The sequence below is a fragment of the Olea europaea genome, chromosome 6, assembly GCF_002742605.1.
Source record: "Olea europaea var. sylvestris chromosome 6, O_europaea_v1, whole genome shotgun sequence".
Lineage (NCBI taxonomy): Eukaryota > Viridiplantae > Streptophyta > Magnoliopsida > Lamiales > Oleaceae > Olea > Olea europaea.
Genome location: NC_036242.1, coordinates 12941739 through 12967059, shown reverse-complemented (window position 1 = coordinate 12967059; position 25321 = coordinate 12941739). Strand labels below are relative to the sequence as shown.

General features: G+C 33.9%; 2 protein-coding genes across 4 annotated transcripts; both read right to left on the bottom strand.

Annotated features, from left to right (window-relative positions):
* Window positions 1–1340: 1340 nt before the first annotated feature.
* Window positions 1341–6033, bottom strand: LOC111395888. Of its 2 annotated transcripts, none has more exons than XM_023022092.1 (3): window positions 5890–6014; window positions 4785–5803; window positions 1341–1692 (listed from the first exon to the last, which is right to left on the bottom strand). In XM_023022092.1, exons 1-3 carry the CDS (start codon window positions 5935–5937, stop codon window positions 1575–1577), a joined length of 1185 nt encoding a protein of 394 aa, XP_022877860.1. In that variant the 5' UTR covers window positions 5938–6014; the 3' UTR covers window positions 1341–1574. The 2 variants fall into 2 exon arrangements, with proteins under 2 accessions (XP_022877860.1, XP_022877861.1); XM_023022093.1 differs by lacking the exon at window positions 1341–1692 and adding an exon at window positions 3389–3530 and having other exon boundaries at window positions 5890–6033.
* A 4960-nt stretch (window positions 6034–10993) lies between these two features.
* Window positions 10994–17663, bottom strand: LOC111395887. 2 transcript variants are annotated; one of them, XM_023022090.1, is made up of 3 exons: window positions 15897–17655; window positions 14484–15502; window positions 10994–11391 (listed from the first exon to the last, which is right to left on the bottom strand). In XM_023022090.1, exons 1-3 carry the CDS (start codon window positions 17379–17381, stop codon window positions 11274–11276), a joined length of 2622 nt encoding a protein of 873 aa, XP_022877858.1. In that variant the 5' UTR covers window positions 17382–17655; the 3' UTR covers window positions 10994–11273. The 2 variants fall into 2 exon arrangements, with proteins under 2 accessions (XP_022877858.1, XP_022877859.1); XM_023022091.1 differs by lacking the exon at window positions 10994–11391 and adding an exon at window positions 13010–13229 and having other exon boundaries at window positions 15897–17663.
* Between the last annotated feature and the right edge of the window lie 7658 nt (window positions 17664–25321).

Genomic DNA, 25321 nt, shown 5'->3' with positions numbered 1-25321 from the left:
CAATAAACTATTCAAAAGTACATTTTTATGAAAATAATGTGGCTCAAACAAGGGCTCACTATCAAGTTTACAAATCAGTACAAATATTAAGCTCCGGCTTGACCCCATTAAATTAACACTCATTTTTCTCTCTCTTTTTATCAACCATACATTCTCTAATAAAATAATATTACACGTAAATTTAAAAATTTTTCCTTCCTCGCATTATTCAAAAAATTACAATTCCTATCATTATAATTCGAAATAATTGAGCACAAACAGGGGCCAAAGTCAAAATAGCATCATAATTTCTATAACTAACGAAAGTGAAAAACTAAATTCATAATTATCAGACATTCGGGCCTAGAAACAGTTGCAACAGATATAAACATAAAAGTATCCTACTCAGCAGAGATTTACACATAAAATTGGACCAAACAATAAAAATAACACATCGATCAACAAATCAAAAATGGTTAAGTATGAGGAAAGTACGATAACTTGTTGGGTAGAAAATGCGTGGGTCGAGTTTGGCTGACAAATAATGGAATTGGAAAAATACAGTTAAAAATAGACACAAGTATTTACGTGGTTCACCCAATTTAGACTACGTCCACGAGCAAGTATAGGAGGATTTCACTATAGTAGGAGAATTACAACAAACTCTCTAAATACAAGGAAATAACAACAATTTATCTCTCTTGTAATAGAAGAAAACAAGTAGGAAAAAAACTTAAAAGGAAAACAATAAAATTCTCTCTACTCTCTTTTCTACCTTACAATTTTCTCTCTTAAATTTTCCTCTTCATATGACACACACTTTTCTCTCAAACTCTTGTCCATATTTATAGAGATTTTTAACCTTCATAATTGCTTGGAAGAGTCAAATTTCTACCACCTTCATTTGCTAGAATTCTCTACACATTTGACTTGTCAAGTAAATGGAGAAAGAAAACTTGAATTTCTCAACCTCCCTTGTATGCATGCATTTAATCTTTCTTATCAATTAAGAAATCAACAACTTTATCCATTTGGTCAAAAAAAATGTGGCTATCATTAGTTGGAAACTCCAATTTTGCCACCACCACCACTTGCCTGCGTGTATGTATTTTTCTTACTTGTTAAGTAATGTTTTATGGTCTAAAAATGTAACTGAACTTGCTCCGCGTAACTGCTTTACATAAGCCTTTTGACGTTGATAAGCGAATTAATAGTGCAAGTTCAACATTTTTAATGTTACCTAAATTATAATAAAATGCTATTAATTGAAGGATGAATTCAGAATTATAAAATATAAGGGCAATTTCGCCCAAAAATATTTCTGCCACGTTGAGACTTTTATATATAACTATAGATATAGATATAGATCTATAAATATGTATCAAACGTGGTTTAGACATCAGTTAGGGGTAAAAATGGCCATAAATCACAAAATTAATATAGTTGAGCGCAGGCATTCCACCACTATAAATGTTATTAGTAATCACCCTTGTATAGAAAAGAAGGAAGACATGACACATCCAGTATTCTTCTAAATTCTCTCTAAAAGAGGCCATTCCATTCAAGTCCCGCTAGGCTATGTCATTCCCTCATCTTTAATGATATGGCCAGAGACGATGTACATCCGAGGTGGAGTAAAGGCCATCAATATGGGGCCTCAATGTTGAAGAGTTTCCAGTGCTGTCTCTGGAGCCCTCTCCCGTCCAGTCCTTTCTGCAAGCGATAAATACAAGAAGCTAAGCACAACTTGCTATTGAAGATAGTAACCAAATGCACAAACAACCGAAAGTAAAAGAAGCCGCCCAAGCCTAGCTCAAGTGGCAATAGAGATGCCTTCCTATGCCAATGTGCTACTGGCTCGAGCCTCCCTTGGAAGAGGGGTGCAATTTAAATCATTTTATCTCCTTAAAAAATAAGGAGGAAAAGTGGAGCTGGAATGCAGCAACTCAAAAAATGTCAAAACACTGTTACCTCTGATTCTTAAACAATATGACCAAAAGGTTGTAATTTCAGTGCTACAAAGTAAATGTCATCTTTTCCAGTTTGGATCATGTTTCAAAATGAATGTCCATCCTCTCAAATCAAAAAATTTCACCCCTTTCTTTCCCAGAACACCCCTTAGTAGCATACACTAGAACTTGATCGTACTGCACTTCAGAAACTATCTGGATGATACTCATTTTCACCCCTCTTATTTTATTTTTCCCCTATCATTCTCTCACAGCTTTTCATCTCTGTGAAAGCCCCAACAGCAAACCCAGTGAAACTAACAAGCAAAACTCGTCATAATTCGTCCATCATTTATCCCTTTTCCCTATTCTTGGTTTTTTTGCTTTATCTTATATGTGATTGTTTATATTGTATTTTTGTCCCCAACTTGTACAGAAACGGTAGAAAAGGCCAAAGTTTATATAGAAACGTATCACTAACAATATTTTTTTCAATTAATTGATAAGCAGATATATCCAGATATCAAACAAGGAATTTTGCTTGTAATTTGTGAAATTTCTCTAAGTATACTTGATTAGGAAAAAGATATCCAATACATAATACTATAAGTCATGAATAAAAATAACTAGAAGCTAGAGCCTAGAAAACAAACAAAAGCGTAAATAGACAGCAGTAAGGCAACTAATTAAAAGTTTCAAGGACCCAAGTGAGGTGTTATAGGTAATAAGCCAAATTCCAAGACTGTTATAGTTGGTGCAAGAAATGTAGGCAGTGAAAGAGAGAGAGGCACAAGAGCCTAAGTTCTAAAATGGCATTTGTCAACAAGGTAAGAGAGAATTATTCCTGTTATTGGGGGCAGAAGTGAGAATGTAAGATATAGGCCAAATGTTTACATCTCTTTGCACAAGGTAGCAGTCATCTATTCCTAATACCACAGTATATAAGAAAAATTTACACAATTCCCAGAGGAAAATTTGTAAAGGAGAAAATTTTGGTGACCTAAATGGGTAATAGTCTAGGCAATTCCATAGTTCTCGGAAAGTAAACCAGCATTTGATGCTCAGCTATTATGTGAAAGAAGCTTGTCAAACACTTGAAAGAATGGCATTGAGATGTTTTATGCTGTGGCGATTTTGAAGAGAATAGAAGCACGGTTTAGGCCATGTTTGAGCCACATTTTTTCAAAAAAATACATTCTTAAACAGTGATTTGAGATTATTTCAACCACACATTCTTCAATAAAATAATATTACACGTAAATCCAAAACTTTTCTTTATTTTTTAATTACACATTTCCCATCAATACACTATTCAAAAATACATTCTAAGGAAAATAATGTGGCTCAAACAAGAGCTTAATTTTAAAACAAAATAAAAAACATATATCATTTGCAGAGGAGAAAATTTAGGAAAATTAAACATCATTTGAGGACCAGCTATTATATCGATGATGATTGTCAAAGACTCACAAGAATTGCCAAGAGATGTCCTGTGGTGTCTCAAATTTGAGTAAAATAGAAGCTCAACTCATGATTGAAAAAGTAGATAAATAACAACACATGAGAACAAGCCATTCACTCAATCCTTGTTTCTCTTCAATGCTGCAAAGAACATGTAACCAGCTTTTGAGGTATTGCAGTTAGAAATTTTCAGAAGAGAAAGAAGAAAAGCAAATAATCACACCAGTTCCTATTCCTGTCCATATTTCTTTATAGAATAAGGTCAATCGTTATCCAGATATAAAATTTCTTCATGATATAAAGGTATTTCTCCAAATAAGGCAATCATCATATTTGTGCAGGTCAGTAAATCACAATAAAGTATTCACCATTTTTTTACAATAATTACCTAAGCAATGGGGTTTTATCTGGTCCACTACTTATTTATTAAAAGAAACAAGACATGCAGAGGATTAAGGTTATGAATGCATTTTTATTAAGTAAGTAAAAGGAGCTAAAGTGGAATTCAACAACATATGGATATGATAAGAAGTTAGCATTATGCCAACCTCTAAGGGATAACTATATATTACAGCTTAAATATTTGCATAGACGTGCTTTTAGGTGACATTTGGCACACATAAGCTTGCACAAGAAATTATGCATAAAAGTAGACAAGATAATACTAGGTATATAAGATTAGGACAAATAAAAGTAGGTAATATTTATAAGCTTTTCATTCAAAAGAATATTATTTGCATTATCTTTGTTATCCAGCTTAAACCGCCTCCTCACTCCGTATTATGTTATCCGGTTAGCTTAAGATGTCCATATGTTGTTGTGGAATTCAACAACATATGGATATGATAAGAAGTTAGCATTATGCCAACCTCTAAGGGATAACTATATATTACAGCTTAAATATTTGCATAGACGTGCTTTTAGGTGACATTTGGCACACATAAGCTTGCACAAGAAATTATGCATAAAAGTAGACAAGATAATACTAGGTATATAAGATTAGGACAAATAAAAGTAGGTAATATTTATAAGCTTTTCATTCAAAAGAATATTATTTGCATTATCTTTGTTATCCAGCTTAAACCGCCTCCTCACTCCGTATTATGTTATCCGGTTAGCTTAAGATAGATAGTGCAAATACTATTCTTTTGAATAAAAATGAGTACATAATATCCAACTTCCTCCACCCCAATACAATCCGCATACACTGTAATATACTTAATTCCTTATACTGCGGTCTAATTACCAAACTCAACCTTAAAGCACGCTATCAGATAGCTAAACCAACAAGGAATAGGCAATGAGGCAACCATTACAACACGAATCAAAAAATATGCAAAAGAAACAACAACAAAAGCTACGAAACAGAGAGATTTTAAGGGTTGGAGAGCTTACTTGGTCCAAGAATTAGCTGTAGATAAGTCAAATTGTTGGTTAGCAGAACAATCTCCGGTACTCCCATAAATCATACCATTCTGATCAGCTTTCTCCCTAGGATTCAACAAAATTTGGTTCTCACGACCTGAAGTAGGGCAATATAAAGTTTCTGGCAACCATGGACCATCAACAATGCTAGGCACAGAACTATCAAATGTCCCAGCATTCTCAAAATTGCCAAGAAAAACATTTTGAGAAGATTGAGTGCCAGCATGGATTTGCTCATCATTCTTAAACAGCGAGGCCATTGTTTTCTGAGGTACCAGATGCATAATATCTTCCTTTGGTCTGCTCAGTTCTGGGGGCAAAAGCCAGCTGACAGATCCACCTGCCAAACCTAGACCAGCCTGACCTAGAGGAGAACTATTCCACATCTGCCATGTTCCACTGTCATTTGCATCATTGGATTTATCCTGGGCTTTAGGAGCACTAGGGGAAAAGAAAGATATACCATGCCTTTCCTCTGAAGCTCGTGATCGTGACAAGGGGGACTGAATTGGTGATGGCTTAGTGAGTTCGGATGGTGCAGGTGTAGTCTTCAAAGCACATGGTTCTTCCAATACCGTATCTGCTACAAAACCGAGGTCCAAATCAAAGTTATCAAGTGATTCAGAGACTGGCCCAAGCAAAGAGATAGGGTCTGGAACATAACAAGGATCTTCAAAAATCTCTGACTCCTCTGGTAAAAGTTGATCTGGCACTTCTCCAATCCTAGGAAATATAGCTTCAGATGACATTGGAAGAGATCTACTGCTTTTTGTTAATCCAGTCGGAGGAGAGGGTAAAGTAGATGGTGGCAGCTGTCCAAAGTTAATCGGTGAATCAAGTAGTTGTGGTGGGCTCCGAACTTCTGGTTGGGACTTCACGTTTGGCCTACCAATAACATTAGGTTTAGAGGGAACAGAAACAGCAGAAGGGGTGAATAATTGTTGCCATGATTTTTTCGGGGCTGGACATGGTTGAGGTTCAGTGACGACCTGCAGGAAAATATCAAAGCATAAATATGTGTCTGAAAATATAAATAATCCACGACGAAGGCCATGTGACTAGAGACTACAATAACCTGATGTCTGGGATGAGCATGGAAGTTCAGAACATAGGGACGACTCATTCAAAATTTTACGTTGGGAAAAATAAGATTGCGACACATGCCAAGATATCAATCACTTAAAAGGACATCTCATTTGTCGCAACCAGAGAAAGTAACATTAAGTGCATTACCAACATCAGGTCACAATATCCATAATGACCAAGTATAAAGAACTGCTCTATAATTGTCCAAACAAAACCAATTAAAAACTATTTCTGAAGGGTTATTGTTGTTGATTTTATATCTTACCAATGTATCAATCGTAACAAGTAACAGAGTAGACCTCAAAGTCCAAATTATCATTTTCACGAAGAGTATTATCTAACAGTTGAGAACTAATAGCAGTTGAGAACTAATAGGAGTTATTTTATTTTTGTCATTTTTCATTTTAAATATACTAAAACAATAAAAGTGATATTTTTATATGATGATTCTGTTATGATTTATGAGTTCACCATAACTATCAATCTTAATCACCAATTTTTAGAATAATTAATTATGGTTACCATGTTGAACACTTCTAATCTAATTGATTTACATCTAGTTCATAGCAATCATACTTAACAAAGTCAACCCACAATATCCCTGTGAACTTGAAAAAGGCTTAATCAAGAGCATTTAATCAACAAAGAATTCGTTCAAGACCGCGAAAACTATAATGAGTATTTTACCTCTTTATCCAAATTGCATATTTTTACCATATGGTCTAAATAAATAACCTCGACATAATTATTGCTTATAGATCAATGAATTAGTGGTCAATTAATCCAAATAATTAAAATAGAAGTAAAAACAATTCACAACATTAAATTGAGATTTAAAATTTTTGAATTAAAATTAAGGTTCAAAATTAGGTTACAAAGGTTCATCCTAACGAATTACTTAATTACACATCATGGAAAAAAAATACAAGAAGGAATTAAAGTACATCATTAGGTTTAAAAAAAATGGAAATAAGATAAAAATTTTACGCTAAGAACCCGCCTTCTTTTTTGTAAATATCTTGGAACTCTAGCTTTTTAATTGATTTTTCTCTCTTTTTAGGGCACTCGTTTCTTATAATTGATATGAAATTTGTGTCCCAAGAGACCCCTTTGGCTTATATAATATGGGTATATGAATCTCACAAGCTTTGGTTTGAACATAGGTGTATAATGAAACCCTACAAGCCTTTTCCAATTGTTGGACTAAGGTATTTAACTATAGAACAGATTTAGATTAGAATAATTGTTCAAATTGGTTTCCACAAAGATTTTTAGTAGAAAAAGGAAACAATCCCCTTTCTATTGTGACCCTTTTTCTCATATAATTTTAGTCCTTCATCTTCTAGTCTTTGTAATTAAGTCATCTTCATCTCAAAATCATTTACATTTGACTCGATGTATGTTTTGAAACTTTACAATTCAGTCCCCAAACTTTCTAAATATCGAATTTAACTTCAAAAATCTATAAATTTTTACTGAGTGTTCCATTAATACTTCCAGTTGATTCACAACATTTCGGTAGATATTTAATTACTTCGAATGAACTCCCGTTAAGCTCCAAAACCAAAGGTAATTACACATCGACCCAAGCATTGTGACTATCCAAAAGCAGATCTCCTAGCTCAGTGCTACTCAACTTGTGGGATCTAACATACCTTGCAGTTACCTCACAAAAAAACTTGATAGCCGAACCACTCCAAGGCGAATAGTGCCCCCAGCAAGCAGGGGCGGACCCAAACCCTTTCGATTAGGGGGTTACAATCATCAACGGTGAAAAGTGTAAATGGTAATGGTAGTCCGTAGTCGACAGATTGGGGGGGAAGAGAGAGAGAGAGAGACAAAGGCACAAAGTTGAGTTTGGAGCTACCAGTTGCATAATATATTTATAGTGTAGGCTTTAAACTTTGACATTCTAAAAAAAAGTAGCAAAAAAAGGCAAAAACTGGGGGATCAATTGACTCTACAGGACCCCCGGGTTTGCCCTAGCCAGCAAGTGAGGATCCGTTCTAGCAATTTTGGCTATCGGTGTGATAGGTTTGCCTAGTATGGTAAATCGCTATCATAAAACACTATACCATCATGGCTCTTGATTATAGTCATTTTTCACACCAATTATATTTAAGTTGGTATTTTTCTTGCAATTGACATAAGTTGTACAAATTAAGTAGATGTTGCCTAATTTACATATAATTGAAGATGAACAGAAGCTCATATAAGTACATAACTATTATTTCCAATAAAGTAGGCTCCATGCATTGGCAATGAATCTGATAACCATTTTGACCCAGATATGAAATTTACTGACTGTTGTTTTAGAAATTGGCTGAAAACTTTGGCTTTGGTTTGAAGACACTATTCTACTACCCTCTTGTGTATGTATTGAGAATTCTGAATTTTCAATTCTACTTTCCATATCCTTGTCACTTGATAAAAATATTGTCATGGTTCCATTGCCAAATATGGGACTTAAATCCTATATTGAAAGTCAGTGTGTCGTTTATATAGACTTGAATTTTCCAATTTTAATAGCTACTTTTAAGATATGACTCTTCCAAGATCTATATTAATTATTCAAAGTAGGCACTACGTCTCTTGAATGCAATGAAGCGGTGTAGATCGTAACGCCGGTATAGCAGTGTTCGTTAAGGATTAATCATGGAGTAGTGCAAAGCCAGTCCAACATGAGCGCCTTGATCATGGACTCTGGTGGATTGTCATGGTTATCATTGCAAAGTATGGGACTTGATTACTACATGAAAGCATGGGCTTTCAATGTGTAATTTATATAGACCTGGGCTCTCCAACTACAACAGTTACTTTTTAAGGTATACCTCTATCAAAACCTATATCAATATTGTCAGAGTTCCCATAGCAAAGTATGAGACTTAAATCCCACATTGAAAGTATGGGCTTTCGATGTGTGGTTGATATAGACTTTGCTTCTCCAACTTCAATAGCTAATTTTTGAGGTATGGCACTCCCAAAATTTATATCAATGGTATTAAAGCAAGCATCATGTCTCCCAATTGCAATCAAACAGCATGAATGATGATGTTGGCATAGCAATGTTCGTGCAAGGGTAGTCATGTGCTCCAATCTAACGTGGGCACTGAGATTGCGGAGCATAATGGATAGTCATGGTTCTTATCACAATGAATCTTGAATTCCATATCGAAAGTATGAGCTTTCAGTGTGTGATTCATACAAACTTGGGCTCTCCAATTTCAATAACTAGTTTCTAAGGTGTGGATCTCCCAAAATTTATATTATATATCAATTTAGCATCTAACTTTGCATCTAATATTTTACCGAGCTCGTTTATGTTGCATTGGAATTCTTCTTGACAACAAGTAGTTCTTTTTGACAATTAGATATAATTTCCAACAATTTCTTGAAACGTTCCACAAGTTGACAAATTAGTTAGTTCATTTTGGGCTCTGACGCCAATTAATATGAATGTAAATGGTACATATTGAAATAAAGAGATATATAATTATAGTAGGCTCGATAGAGTAAGCCTTGACCTCCAAATTGAGATTTCAAAGAAGTCAAACCTCCAAAAGCATGAAATGCAAATTTACTTCTTCACTCAGTTTCATTATTTTGCACTCTTTAAATTGAGTCAGTAAAGATAATCCCATCAATTCTTAAAAAATATACATAATCCCACTAATACTTAGCCCTCTTTGGTTTAGATAAACATCATCAAACTTTTAGCAGATTTTGATCAAATTTAATGAAATATATAGTTGAAAAATTGATAAAAGTTGAAAGTTGAATATATTGTGTATTTGAAAATGAATTTGAAAAAAGAAAATGGATTTTAGAAAATGGAAGCCAAAAGGAGACTTAATATGCTCCCATAAGTCCTATATGTAGTTTGAGTTTTAGAAAATGGTGTTGCCGGGGTGATTCTCTGCAGCGATGAGGTAACTGGCAATGAAATCATCAAAGATCCTCATGTTCTTCTAGCCACTCAGATCAATTATACTGATGGTGTTACTCTCTTTTCCATGTCAACACAAGCAAGCAAGAGTTGATGGTATAATGAAGATGAGTTTAGCTATTTTCATCTTATTAAATCTAATGCAATCTAATATTTCCTTCCAAATAAGTTAATAAATGTACTTCTATTTGAGAGACGAACCCTGTTCTCATGTGATCATACACTTATATCTTACTGATAATTGCAGGAATCCATTGGGATTGCTTACACCGCCTAAGGCAGCAGTGAACATAAAGTCTGTTCCATTTATGGCTACTTTTGTTAGGGAGAAAACGCGCGGGTCGACTTTGGCTAACAAGTAATGAAATTGAGAAAATACAGCTAAAATGGACACAAGTGTTTTACGTGGTTCACCCAATATAGGCTACGTCCACGGGCAAGTATGAGAGGATTCACTATAGTAGGAGAATTACAACAATCTCTCTAAATACAAGGAGATAACAACGAATAATCTCTCTTGTAATAGGAGAAAACAAGTAGAAAAAAAGAACTTAGGAGAAAAATAATAAATTTTCTCTCTTCTCTTCTCTTCACCTTACAATTTTTCTCTCTTAATTTTTCCTCTCCATATGACACACCCTTTTCTCTCAAACTCTTGCCCATATTTATAGAGAATTTTAACCTCCATAATTGCTTGGAAGAGTCAAATTTCTACCACCTTCATTTGCTAGAATTCTCTACACATTTGGCTTGTCAAGTAAATGGAGAAAGAAAACTTGAATTTCTCAACCTCCCTTGTATGCATGCATGTAATCTTTCTTATCAATTAAGAAATCAACAACTTTATCCATTTGGTCAAAAAAAATGTGGCTATCATTAGTTGGAAACTCCAATTTTGCCACCACCACCACTTGCCTGCGTGTATGTATTTTTCTTACTTGTTAAGTAATGTTTTATGGTCTAAAAATGTAACTGAACTTGCTCCGCGGTAACTGCTTTACATAAGCCTTTTGACGTTGATAAGCGAATTAATAGTGCAAGTTCAACATTTTTAATGTTACCTAAATTATAATAAAATGCTATTAATTGAAGGATGAATTCAGAATTATAAAATATAAGGGCAATTTCGCCCAAAAATATTTCTGCCACGTTGAGACTTTTATATATAACTATAGATATAGATATAGATATAGATATAGATCTATAAATATGTACCAAACGTGGTTTAGACATCAGTTAGGGGTAAAAATGGCCATAAATCACAAAATTAATATAGTGAGCGCAGGCATTCCACCACTATAAATGTTATTAGTAATCACCCTTGTATAGAAAAGAAGGAAGACATGACACATCCAGTATTCTTCTAAATTCTCTCTAAAAGAGGCCATTCCATTCAAGTCCCGCTAGGCTATGTCATTCCCTCATCTTTAATGATATGGCCAGAGACGATGTACATCCGAGGTGGAGTAAAGGCCATCAATATGGGGCCTCAATGTTGAAGAGTTTCCAGTGCTGTCTCTGGAGCCCTCTCCCGTCCAGTCCTTTCTGCAAGCGATAAATACAAGAAGCTAAGCACAACTTGCTATTGAAGATAGTAACCAAATGCACAAACAACCGAAAGTAAAAGAAGCCGCCCAAGCCTAGCTCAAGTGGCAATAGAGATGCCTTCCTATGCCAATGTGCTACTGGCTCGAGCCTCCCTTGGAAGAGGGGTGCAATTTAAATCATTTTATCTCCTTAAAAAATAAGGAGGAAAAGTGGAGCTGGAATGCAGCAACTCAAAAAATGTCAAAACACTGTTACCTCTGATTCTTAAACAATATGACCAAAAGGTTGTAATTTCAGTGCTACAAAGTAAATGTCATCTTTTCCAGTTTGGATCATGTTTCAAAATGAATGTCCATCCTCTCAAATCAAAAAATTTCACCCCTTTCTTTCCCAGAACACCCCTTAGTAGCATACACTAGAACTTGATCGTACTGCACTTCAGAAACTATCTGGATGATACTCATTTTCACCCCTCTTATTTTATTTTTCCCCTATCATTCTCTCACAGCTTTTCATCTCTGTGAAAGCCCCAACAGCAAACCCAGTGAAACTAACAAGCAAAACTCGTCATAATTCGTCCATCATTTATCCCTTTTCCCTATTCTTGGTTTTTTTGCTTTATCTTATATGTGATTGTTTATATTGTATTTTTGTCCCCAACTTGTACAGAAACGGTAGAAAAGGCCAAAGTTTATATAGAAACGTATCACTAACAATATTTTTTTCAATTAATTGATAAGCAGATATATCCAGATATCAAACAAGGAATTTTGCTTGTAATTTGTGAAATTTCTCTAAGTATACTTGATTAGGAAAAAGATATCCAATACATAATACTATAAGTCATGAATAAAAATAACTAGAAGCTAGAGCCTAGAAAACAAACAAAAGCGTAAATAGACAGCAGTAAGGCAACTAATTAAAAGTTTCAAGGACCCAAGTGAGGTGTTATAGGTAATAAGCCAAATTCCAAGACTGTTATAGTTGGTGCAAGAAATGTAGGCAGTGAAAGAGAGAGAGGCACAAGAGCCTAAGTTCTAAAATGGCATTTGTCAACAAGGTAAGAGAGAATTATTCCTGTTATTGGGGGCAGAAGTGAGAATGTAAGATATAGGCCAAATGTTTACATCTCTTTGCACAAGGTAGCAGTCATCTATTCCTAATACCACAGTATATAAGAAAAATTTACACAATTCCCAGAGGAAAATTTGTAAAGGAGAAAATTTTGGTGACCTAAATGGGTAATAGTCTAGGCAATTCCATAGTTCTCGGAAAGTAAACCAGCATTTGATGCTCAGCTATTATGTGAAAGAAGCTTGTCAAACACTTGAAAGAATGGCATTGAGATGTTTTATGCTGTGGCGATTTTGAAGAGAATAGAAGCACGGTTTAGGCCATGTTTGAGCCACATTTTTTCAAAAAAATACATTCTTAAACAGTGATTTGAGATTATTTCAACCACACATTCTTCAATAAAATAATATTACACGTAAATCCAAAACTTTTCTTTATTTTTTAATTACACATTTCCCATCAATACACTATTCAAAAATACATTCTAAGGAAAATAATGTGGCTCAAACAAGAGCTTAATTTTAAAACAAAATAAAAAACATATATCATTTGCAGAGGAGAAAATTTAGGAAAATTAAACATCATTTGAGGACCAGCTATTATGTCGATGATGATTGTCAAAGACTCACAAGAATTGCCAAGAGATGTCCTGTGGTGTCTCAAATTTGAGTAAAATAGAAGCTCAACTCATGATTGAAAAAGTAGATAAATAACAACACATGAGAACAAGCCATTCACTCAATCCTTGTTTCTCTTCAATGCTGCAAAGAACATGTAACCAGCTTTTGAGGTATTGCAGTTAGAAATTTTCAGAAGAGAAAGAAGAAAAGCAAATAATCACACCAGTTCCTATTCCTGTCCATATTTCTTTATAGAATAAGGTCAATCGTTATCCAGATATAAAATTTCTTCATGATATAAAGGTATTTCTCCAAATAAGGCAATCATCATATTTGTGCAGGTCAGTAAATCACAATAAAGTATTCACCATTTTTTTACAATAATTACCTAAGCAATGGGGTTTTATCTGGTCCACTACTTATTTATTAAAAGAAACAAGACATGCAGAGGATTAAGGTTATGAATGCATTTTTATTAAGTAAGTAAAAGGAGCTAAAGTGGAATTCAACAACATATGGATATGATAAGAAGTTAGCATTATGCCAACCTCTAAGGGATAACTATATATTACAGCTTAAATATTTGCATAGACGTGCTTTTAGGTGACATTTGGCACACATAAGCTTGCACAAGAAATTATGCATAAAAGTAGACAAGATAATACTAGGTATATAAGATTAGGACAAATAAAAGTAGGTAATATTTATAAGCTTTTCATTCAAAAGAATATTATTTGCATTATCTTTGTTATCCAGCTTAAACCGCCTCCTCACTCCGTATTATGTTATCCGGTTAGCTAAAGATGTCCATATGTTGTTGTGGAATTCAACAACATATGGATATGATAAGAAGTTAGCATTATGCCAACCTCTAAGGGATAACTATATATTACAGCTTAAATATTTGCATAGACGTGCTTTTAGGTGACATTTGGCACACATAAGCTTGCACAAGAAATTATGCATAAAAGTAGACAAGATAATACGAGGTATATAAGATTAGGACAAATAAAAGTAGGAAATATTTATAAGCTTTTCATTCAAAAGAATATTATTTGCATTATCTTTGTTATCCAGCTTAAACCGCCTCCTCACTCCGTATTATGTTATCCGGTTAGCTTAAGATAGATAGTGCAAATACTATTCTTTTGAATAAAAATGAGTACATAATATCCAACTTCCTCCACCCCAATACAATCCGCATACACTGTAATATACTTAATTCCTTATACTGCGGTCTAATTACCAAACTCAACCTTAAAGCACGCTATCAGATAGCTAAACCAACAAGGAATAGGCAATGAGGCAACCATTACAACACGAATCAAAAAATATGCAAAAGAAACAACAACAAAAGCTACGAAACAGAGAGATTTTAAGGGTTGGAGAGCTTACTTGGTCCAAGAATTAGCTGTAGATAAGTCAAATTGTTGGTTAGCAGAACAATCTCCGGTACTCCCATAAATCATACCATTCTGATCAGCTTTCTCCCTAGGATTCAACAAAATTTGGTTCTCACGACCTGAAGTAGGGCAATATAAAGTTTCTGGCAACCATGGACCATCAACAATGCTAGGCACAGAACTATCAAATGTCCCAGCATTCTCAAAATTGCCAAGAAAAACATTTTGAGAAGATTGAGTGCCAGCATGGATTTGCTCATCATTCTTAAACAGCGAGGCCATTGTTTTCTGAGGTACCAGATGCATAATATCTTCCTTTGGTCTGCTCAGTTCTGGGGGCAAAAGCCAGCTGACAGATCCACCTGCCAAACCTAGACCAGCCTGACCTAGAGGAGAACTATTCCACATCTGCCATGTTCCACTGTCATTTGCATCATTGGATTTATCCTGGGCTTTAGGAGCACTAGGGGAAAAGAAAGATATACCATGCCTTTCCTCTGAAGCTCGTGATCGTGACAAGGGGGACTGAATTGGTGATGGCTTAGTGAGTTCGGATGGTGCAGGTGTAGTCTTCAAAGCACATGGTTCTTCCAATACCGTATCTGCTACAAAACCGAGGTCCAAATCAAAGTTATCAAGTGATTCAGAGACTGGCCCAAGCAAAGAGATAGGGTCTGGAACATAACAAGGATCTTCAAAAATCTCTGACTCCTCTGGTAAAAGTTGATCTGGCACTTCTCCAATCCTAGGAAATATAGCTTCAGATGACATTGGAAGAGATCTACTGCTTTTTGTTAATCCGGTCGGAGGAGAGGGTAAAGTAGATGGTGGCAGCTGTCCAAAGTTAATCGGTGAATCAAGTAGTTGTGGTGGGCTCCGAACTTCTGGTTGGGACTTCACGTTTGGCCTACCAATAACATTAGGTTTAGAGGGAACAGAAACAGCAGAAGGGGTGAATAATTGTTGCCATGATTTTTTCGGGGCTGGACATGGTTGAGGTTCAGTGACGACCTGCAGGAAAATATCAAAGCATAAATATGTGTCTGAAAATATAAATAATCCACGACGAAGGCCATGTGACTAGAGACTACAATAACCTGATGTCTGGGATGAGCATGGAAGTTCAGAACATAGGGACGACTCATTCAAAATTTTACGTTGGGAAAAATAAGATTGCGACACATGCCAAGATATCAATCACTTAAAAGGACATCTCATTTGTCGCAACCAGAGAAAGTAACATTAAGTGCATTACCAACATCAGGTCACAATATCCATAATGACCAAGTATAGAGAACTGGCCTCCTTAGGTATCTTCAGTAATTAATAAACACAATTAACAGCCAACCCAATCCCCAATTAAGATAGGCAAACGAAGATCAATTAAATACAAGAGATAACTTACAGGACGATAGACATTTTTATCATCTCCATTTACATTTGATCTCCCCGATACCCATTCAGGCTGCAATGCATTTCTCTTATATGCAGAACCTTGAACATAATCTACAGATGCATTAGGTCTGTGGTCGCTTGAAACAGTAGACATATTAGCACTTTTTCCTAAAAAACCACCTCCAGTAAACGCTCTAGAAGAAGATATAAAGGTGCCCTTCATACGATCTATGTATCTTGTTCCAGCAGTTCCTCGGTTATGACTGTTCATCATAGCACCCTTAAATCCATGACTCACTTCTGCACTATAAGATTTCACATTTTCAGTTACATTTCTGTGTTGTTCACATTTGTTACTGTCTATTTTCTTGTTTCGCATGCTTTCCTTGCCAAATCTCTTTTCCGATTCCTCGCCATCAGAGTTGCTTTTGCTTGATCCCCTATCTCTTTCTTTCTTTCTATCCTGATTCTTCTTTTCAGCTTCTTTTTTCCTATTTCTATCCTTATCAGGAGAGAGCTCTTTTCCACTTTCTTTTTTGTCCCCTGTCCTCTCATCCCGTAATCTCCTACGTTCTTCAACCAACCTTGCAACCTCTTCTCTCTGCTTTCTTTCCTCCTCCTCCAGCAGCTCCTTCTCTAATCTAGCCTGCCTCTTCTCCTCAGCTTTTCTGCGAGCTTTCTCTCCTCTACTCTCATGAAAATTCCCTCCATTCTCACCTTGCTTATCCAATAGCCGCGTTAACTCTGCATCAGTTGAAGTTTCATCTCTGGACGAACTAACCCTAAAAATCTTCCTCCAAAACCCAGCAATACTAAAAAAGAAAGCTCTAAATACCTTGAAAGTAAAAATACCTACGTGGGAATAAGACTTCTCCGCCAAACAATGATTTTCCCCTCCAACATACCCACCTCCACTCTTCTTCCAATAACTTGACTTCCCAGCAAAAGGTCCCCCGACCCAATTTCCATTCTCCAACCAGTCCTGCCCACATATCCACCCATTATCTGACCAAACCTTTCCATTGAACGTCGTCCCACCTTTACCAACTAAATACTTCAAAATACCTGAACTCCCCAAATCCAGAGACTCGGGCAAGTCGAGAACTGGCCTCTTGGAAATATGCCCACAATATGAGCACGTAAACTTGCCCCCACGGGGATTTTGATCCCGATATGGAGTTAAGCAATTCCTACACCTCCGGGTAGCAGTCTTCCTCAACTTTTGAATTTCAATAGCCTCAAATCTCTTCCTCTCCCTAAGCCTAGCATTCCTCCTGACCCGCCAGGCCGACAACCTAGGCATCAAAATCTCATACCAAAAAAGGGTTACTAACAGCACGAACACGCACGCCAGCCTTGGAGATGTGATTTCAAATCGGAAAGCAGGGGGCAATAGCTGCGATAGAGCCCAAAGCCCAATCAATGGAATCACTAACCATGGCAACATGGTAGCAATCCTTCTTGACCACTTCTGAATCACACACAGTATACACATTATCCTCCTTATGGCGCACCTCTCTCTCCCAGTCTTGAACGGGATAAATACCTTATCAATTAAACCCCAGAAAAAAAAAAATATAATCAAAAGAACTTCTCGAAACTCACAAACATATATGTATAATTATTCCTAAAAAGGAGAAGATTTTAAAAAATCGTATTCTCCAATACGCCCCTTGTCTCAATTTTTCCAATGCAATACCAAATCTCGCGTTTCGTCGAAACCCTAGAGGACCGATTCGTGAGAAAATACCTATTTAAGAAAATTATTAAATCGACAATTTCATATCAGGAACATATTGGTCAGACCGGGTCGGACCGGATAGATTAGATTGAACCGGTTGTTTGGCAAAAGATTGTGTGACCTGGTGTTTGGTTCCCGTTTTATTTTGTGGTGTAAAATTAGGGGTGTATGGATATGAATCTCATTTAGCTTCTCATTGATTAAGTTAAAATTTTATATCATCAACAGTATTGTTCCTTTGATAATAACTTGATTAAATGTTTTATGCATAATCTTCAACATTGCATCAAAATTTGAGATAAAATTTGTATCATTTTAAATTAAAACTTGCACCAAACTGAAAAATCATCTCCACCACATTACATCAAAACTTACACTGATTAACCAATTTTAAATTCATTTTTTCAATTCTTAACAATTTATTGATTTATTTATTTTGCAACTACATAAATTATTAAATAAATAATTACGTTAAATTAAAAAAAATATTGAGTTATTATCGATTACTAAATTATCACTTGTTTTATGTATTATGTTAAATTGACGAAAATAATTGATTATAGTATTAAAATTTATTATAAATAATTACTTTAAATTAACCAAAATAATTACTAAATTTTTATTCCTTAATTATTAATAAATTTATTATAAATGCACATATAATAATAATAATAATAATTAATAATATAATATAATAAAAATGACCTAAATATCCTTAACCAATATATTTGTAAAGTGAAAAGAGAGGAGGGCAAATTTGACTTTACACTATTTTGCATCAAAATAAAACAAGTTATGGTGCTATATTGGAGGCAATGACGTTTTGGGATCTCCGTTGGAGATGTCCTAAGCTTCCATTATAGACATATGTAACCAAGTGGTTTTCTAAAAACCAACTGAATGGAGGGTCCGTTTGGAATAATTCTTGTTAGTAGAGCTTTCAGCAATAAGGTTTTCTACTAAAAAAGGCGGTTGATTATTTGATCATCGCTTATATTTTTTTATTGAATATAATTTTTATTTTTTATTATTATTTTTTTGTTATGTATTGGGTATTTTGTTGATTTTAAAACTTTACTTAGAGAGCAATTGTTTCCCATTTTTGTAAAAATGAGAATAAAAAATATAGCCGCTATGGGTCCTACACAAGAGATATAAATTTAAATTTGATGACTTGATGTGATTGATAACAATCATATTTCTCATTTAAATGGGAAAAGAATACGAAATAGATAAGGCTTTAGGCTCAGTTTGAGCCCTATTTTAAAAGAAAAATAAGTTCATAATAGTGATTTTTTTAGAATGTGTGGTAAAGTAGAAATATTTTTTAACTATACGCACAAAATTATTTTATTGGAAGATGTATGGTTGAAGAAAAGTTTGAGGAAAAAATAAACTTTTAGAGTATGTGGCTCAAACAAGTACTTAATATAAATTATAGTTTTCCATAAAAAGCTCAATTACAGGTTTTTGGATAATGCTACTTGCATAACAAGTAATGTCCACCCCCACATAGAGGAGACTCACATCAGATAAATCATATTTTATTCGAAGTAGATCACTTTATGTAAGTGGATGGACACACAGATATACATGTAGCATTGTCCTAGTTTTGTGGAACAATGTAAGAGATGCTCTTTATTTTAGAGAATCAATACTTATACTCTTTATTTTAAGTTTTTTAAATAGAGAGTGAATTTATCCACATTTAGAAAATCAAATTCACTCTCTATATATAGTTTATGACAGGATCTTCAAGAAACTTTTTAAGTATAAGATGTTCTACTTTAGAAAGTCAATGCTTAATAGTAAATTCTTAGAGACTCATTATTTTAACTTTTTAGCAGTATTTTCAACAGACTATTTATTGTTAAAGAGTATTTTGATGATAAATGCGTTGATTGGCGAATATTTTGATGGAGTCCATCAATCGGGGTAAATGCAATCAATTTACCAAAGATTGAGAACAAATCTATTAAAAAACGGTTATATAGTAATGATTTCCTAAGTACTGATACTTCAATACCAGTGACATGTCACATCAATTAATTGATAAATATATATAATGGTTTACATACACGTAATGTGATGAGATAAAAATGGGTTAGAATGTTTTCAACAAAATAAAAAAAAATAAAAATTCTCTACTCACTTTTTGACACCTCATATGTATGTAAATTATTGTGCACAAGTAACATTATTCATTAAAAATGATTGAAAATGAAATAGCAGAAAAGGTGAAAGGTTGAGGCCGTTTCTTGCAATTCATTAAAATTCATTTAGATAAGAAAATCTTTCACTAAATTTAGTCTAGTTTTATTACAACGTATCATGCGCATAATACTACTAACGTGTCATTGTTAGGTAACTGTGATTATTAAGGTCCATTAAAATAAAAATTTGATAAGAAAGAGAAATAATCTATTAAACAACAATATCTTAACATCAACTCAAAATTAAATTCATTGACACCCAAAACCTCTCTCTTATCGAATGCCCTCAAATTGACTACTCTCTAACTCCCTCTTTTCAAGCTTGATTTGTCATTTTTAAAAAAAAATGATATTTCTATTAAATATTATCTTTTGAGTTTTTTTTTTCAAAAAAAATAAATTAAAAGAAATAGAATGTGAAAACTAATTGACACAAAAATATATGAATATAAAATAATTGAAATCATACTAAAAAAAAATTATTTTACTATATTTATATATTTTTTTTAAATTCTGTTTAAATTTTTCATGTACTTATCTAATTATGTATATCTTTCATTTTTGACTCACTATACTTCATTTGGTTTGGTTTAAATTAAACTAAGTTTCCGTACATTTAAAATCATTCAAAGTTAATTAATTAGGGAGCCATATAATTAAATTAAAATCAATTAATTTAATTCAACTACATACTATGAAACCCTTAGCAGCCGTCTCATCTCCCTTTCCTCAATTCTGGTAACCATTTTTCCCATCAATTCATATCACCATTCTTAATAACCAAATCAATGTGTTCAACTATTTCAGTATTTCAAGAATTTGGTTATTGACTTATTGTTTATAGGTCTTATCAAATAGCTTTTGCAGAGAGAATTAGCAATAAGCCGAAAATAGAGATCGAAACGAGAATACGAATTGTTTGCAAACTGCAATAGACATTCATAGCTGCTATTTTGTGTTTTTGATTTCCATAGACACGTTTTGAAGGGTTTGAAGGGTATATATGATTTTCTATTTATGCTTTGAATTTTGAATAGTTTACATCGAGAATTCCAAATGCGACAAGTTTCCTAGACGTCACAAATTCTGTAGCTTTTAAATCTTTCCATTATGTGTTAGTGCTTGTATGGTAGAGATTTTGTTAATTGATTTTTTGACCGTTAAAGATAAAGTGTGTCCTGCTTATGAGATAAGATTTCAAAAATGACGACTGTAATAGTGAAATAAAGGTAAAAAAAATTGATGTTAATTGGATTAAAATCTCTACCAAACAAGCACTAACATCTCTTGAGTATCGGAACAAAAAATATTCTATCAATTTTTACTCCATTTTTATCAGAAAATTATAAATTGCGTTCTTACTTTCGATTGCGAGATGTCGGCAAATGTAAAATGTTCCAAGAATCAAGCAACTCCACGTCAAGGAAGACAGCATCAAGACCAACTTTCCAACTAAAGTGCTTCACAGGAGATCATCATTGCTTGAAAGATCTATGCTTGGCTCTTTTTTGTTATGTTTATGATTTTGTTTAGTTTTAATATATGGTGGCAGCCAGTTCTTACGTATACATGGACTTGATTATTATTCTGATTGTCTGTGTTAATAATTGAACACAACGGGCACATATGAAGTGATCAAGTTGTACAAAAATCGTAAAAATATCTACTTATTATATAGAAATTTCAAGTGATCAGATTCAACAGAGAAAGTGAGTACAATTGGTTGAGTATTAAAAATCAATAACAATCATCTTTTAATCAATAACAGTACTTAAAAATAAAAAATAAAAAATCGAACATGCAATCTGTATTGCCACTATTAACAATCAAAAGAAAAGTGTAATCAAAAACTTGAATTATCCCTTTATCTTGCCACTAATGACAATCAACAGATAGAGTGAGATGATTGTCCACATTATTGTTTGGATTTGTCATTTGATCACTTGATTTATCCCTTTTGTCTTGCCCTGCGATATTGATAATTAGCAACTAGGAGACAGTATGAGCATTCCAAAAGTGAAATTCAAATCAAAGTACTAATAAATTATTTATCTCAGACATTCAAATCTAATATTACTTACATGAAATATTGCAAAAGGTAATTCAAGTTGAAATTAGTCATTTGGAACCAGAAGATTTGAAAAATTAGTATATTAACATTAATGATGAAAATAATGAATTCTCCATCAAAATGATATGACAAATATACAATATGTTTCAAATACTATTGGACAATTTCACTTATCATGTGATTGGCCACAAAGTCCACATCCATGACAAATTCTCTCTTTACTCGCTGCGTTCCTTTTTTCGTATTTTTAGTCTTTTTCCACACCCTTTTGCTTTTACTTGTGGTGGTTCATTGAAGCTTGTGTGCTCTTCAATCCTTTTTTGTGCAGTGAATACCTTTTGAATACCACTATCGATGTTAATTTCCTTTATTTTACTCGGAAGATCCTCTAACCCATTCATTAAGAGATTAGCTCCTTCCTCAGTGAGAGATGCATCATCAACCACAATCGAAGAAAAACGAGATAATTTAGAATGCCCTAACATCAATGTTTGATTTGGAATGTCATCTAGTTCTTCATTATCCTTATCCCAAACTTGACCAATCTTTGCACTTTTGGTCCACCTTTGAAGATATATTGACTTGGCAATTGCAATATTTGTTTGATCCTAAAATACGCCAACATATGTCTACATGAAATTCCTTCACATTGAAATTGTTGAAAACTACAATGTATAGTAACTAAAAACTTACTATAAATAAGTTTTCGAGATCTTAATGTAGAAGCTTCATCAACCCTTTCAACTCCCTTCATTTCTTCTCCTAGATCTCTTTAATAATTTCTGATATCTCTCTCAGTACATCCAATATTTTGAGGATCTCCATATCCAATCTCCATCAAACTTATCTATTGACTAATTGATACATTTGCTCCAGAGAATTGCTTTACCAAGGCTTTTTTCACATTTGAAACATGGCGATGAGATCTTAGTAAGTGAACTATTTGTAGGAGTTGTAAGTGCATGATTATGAGACTTCACAAAGCTACTAACAAATCCAATTTACAGAAGATTTTAGTCTCGTCACAGTTAATTTAGCCTTGCAATCCACCCGAATGATGCCTCGTTGTCTTTCACCTGTCCGTTCAGCTATGTGTTCATACTTTTTTAATATTAATCATCAATCTCTCCTTCTTTGTAACAAACAAATTGCTTTCAAATAACTATGTTAGTGCCCGGCCTCTTCTTACTGTCAAACAATCTAGCACTAAATTCAACTTCGCTTGAGTATATATTATAAAACTCATGTGTACCTTCAATTGTTTCAAACTCTTGCCTAACTTTTGGCTTGTGTTCCTCATTAGCTTCTGAGGTGAATGTTTGTACTAAAGTATCCTCTTCCATGATAAATAAGATTTACACTCATTTTCTCGAAATACTCCAGTGAAAGGAGCAGCAAGAAAAAGGAAAAAAAATCAAGAATATAGTTGGCAACTAACAGATAATTTTTTTTTCATCAAATAGAAGCACAGACATCCTATGGAATAAAATGCAGACACAAATAATGTTGAATCACAATATGTACTAATTTAATTTCATAGTTGAAATTGTTTGAGCTTTGCAAATCAAAGTAAACTAATCAATACTCAAAGTAGAAAAAGAAAACCAAATAGTATCCTTAAAAAATAAAATTTAGATAGGAAGCTAACCAAACATGATTCTATAGATCATTGGGCTTCGAGAACTCGACGAGAACTTAAGAATTATAGAATTAGTGATTGAAAATCATAACTACGAAAAAAAAAAAGCACACTATATGAGATGAAGTCTGAATTCAACTAAAACATATTGCACTTCATTAATTTACCTCAGGATGAAAGTTGTCGTTTTTTTTTTTTCCCCTCACTGAAGTTTCTCTTAAAAATTAAAAACATAAGGGCAGACATACCATGCACACATACTAATACAGATTTTCTATATACTGCTGAAGGCAATTAGGAACTGATATGATGGTGAACAAGGAACAACAACAAACAAAGTTTTCAGGCATTAACGTACCACTTTGAGTTTAGGTATTCCTTTTTTTTTTTTTTTTGTGGGGCTTTCCCGCTATACTTGGAATTCCCGTGAATGTCTATTGCAGTTTGCGAACAATTCGTATTCTCGTTTCGATCTCTATTTTCGGCTTATTGCTAATTCTTATATTCTTGAAATACTGAAATTGATGAACACATTGATTCGATTATTAAGAATGGTGATATGAATTGATGGGGGAAAATAGTGACAAGAATTGAAGAAAGAGAGAAGAGACGAATACTAAGGGTTTCATAGTAAGCAGTTCATTTACATTAATTGATTTAAGTGGGATTGAAATTGATTTTAATATAATTACATGGGTTCCTAATTAATTAACTTTGAATGATTTTAAATATACGGAAATTTAGTTTAATTTATTTAAGATTTAGATTAATTATTAATTGGATTTTTTTTTTAATTTTAATCTAAATGCCAACTAAGCACTATACTTAATCTAAATTTCCAAAATACATCGTTTCACACGCGGCCAAGGCCAACGCCACTCCCCCCGCAGCCTACGACCTCCGCCGCTAAACCCCCAATCCATTAATCAATCCAGTGACCCGTAGTGGACCTCTCCTCGACCGCAACCAACATAAATTATATACCAACTGATCTGAATTCTGTAAGGATTTTTAATTAAAGATGGGTTTGTATGTGTAAATAATTGTGTGTTAAATTATAGGTTATCGAATTCGGTTGAGCCCGATTAAAGTGATCTAATAAGGTTTCGATTTTGGGCTTTAATGTATCCAATTAAAGTATGGGTTTACATATGTGTAGAGACCGGGCCCAAATCCTAATTCTATGATGGGCCGAATTAGGTCAAAGGGCATCCTCATATAAATAGGTTATGGTCCCCAGATCACACGCAACGAAACGAATTATTCATTCTCTACTGCATCCCATCACAGAGAGGAAAGGAGACTGCGTGTAGATTTGGAAGATCATACCGCGAAATCCATATTGCATTAACCATGTCAGATTCAGGTATGCTTCCGCTTTAATTATTATATTTCTCGATGATTTAACATGAAAGATCCGGTAATTTAAAGTATTAAATTATCCAACAAGTGGTATCAGAGCCTCTTCATGTTGAATCATTGAGAATCAAAGGTTTTAATTTGGTTCTTGCAATACATTTTGAAATTTTCAGATTTAACAATTTTTGGTTATATGTTTTGTTAAATTTGAAAATTTTTGCGGTATAATTTTATTATTTTCGTATGGATTTATTCAGTTTAGAAAATTCAAATTTGGAATTTGGAATTTTTTATAGTTTCGGATTAAAATTTAATTAAAAAAAAAAATCGAATTGCCGGCGGCGGGTCTGCCGCCGGCGTCTGCAGCGGCTGCTGCGTTTTGCAGCAGCCGCTGCTGCAAAAAGCAGCAGCG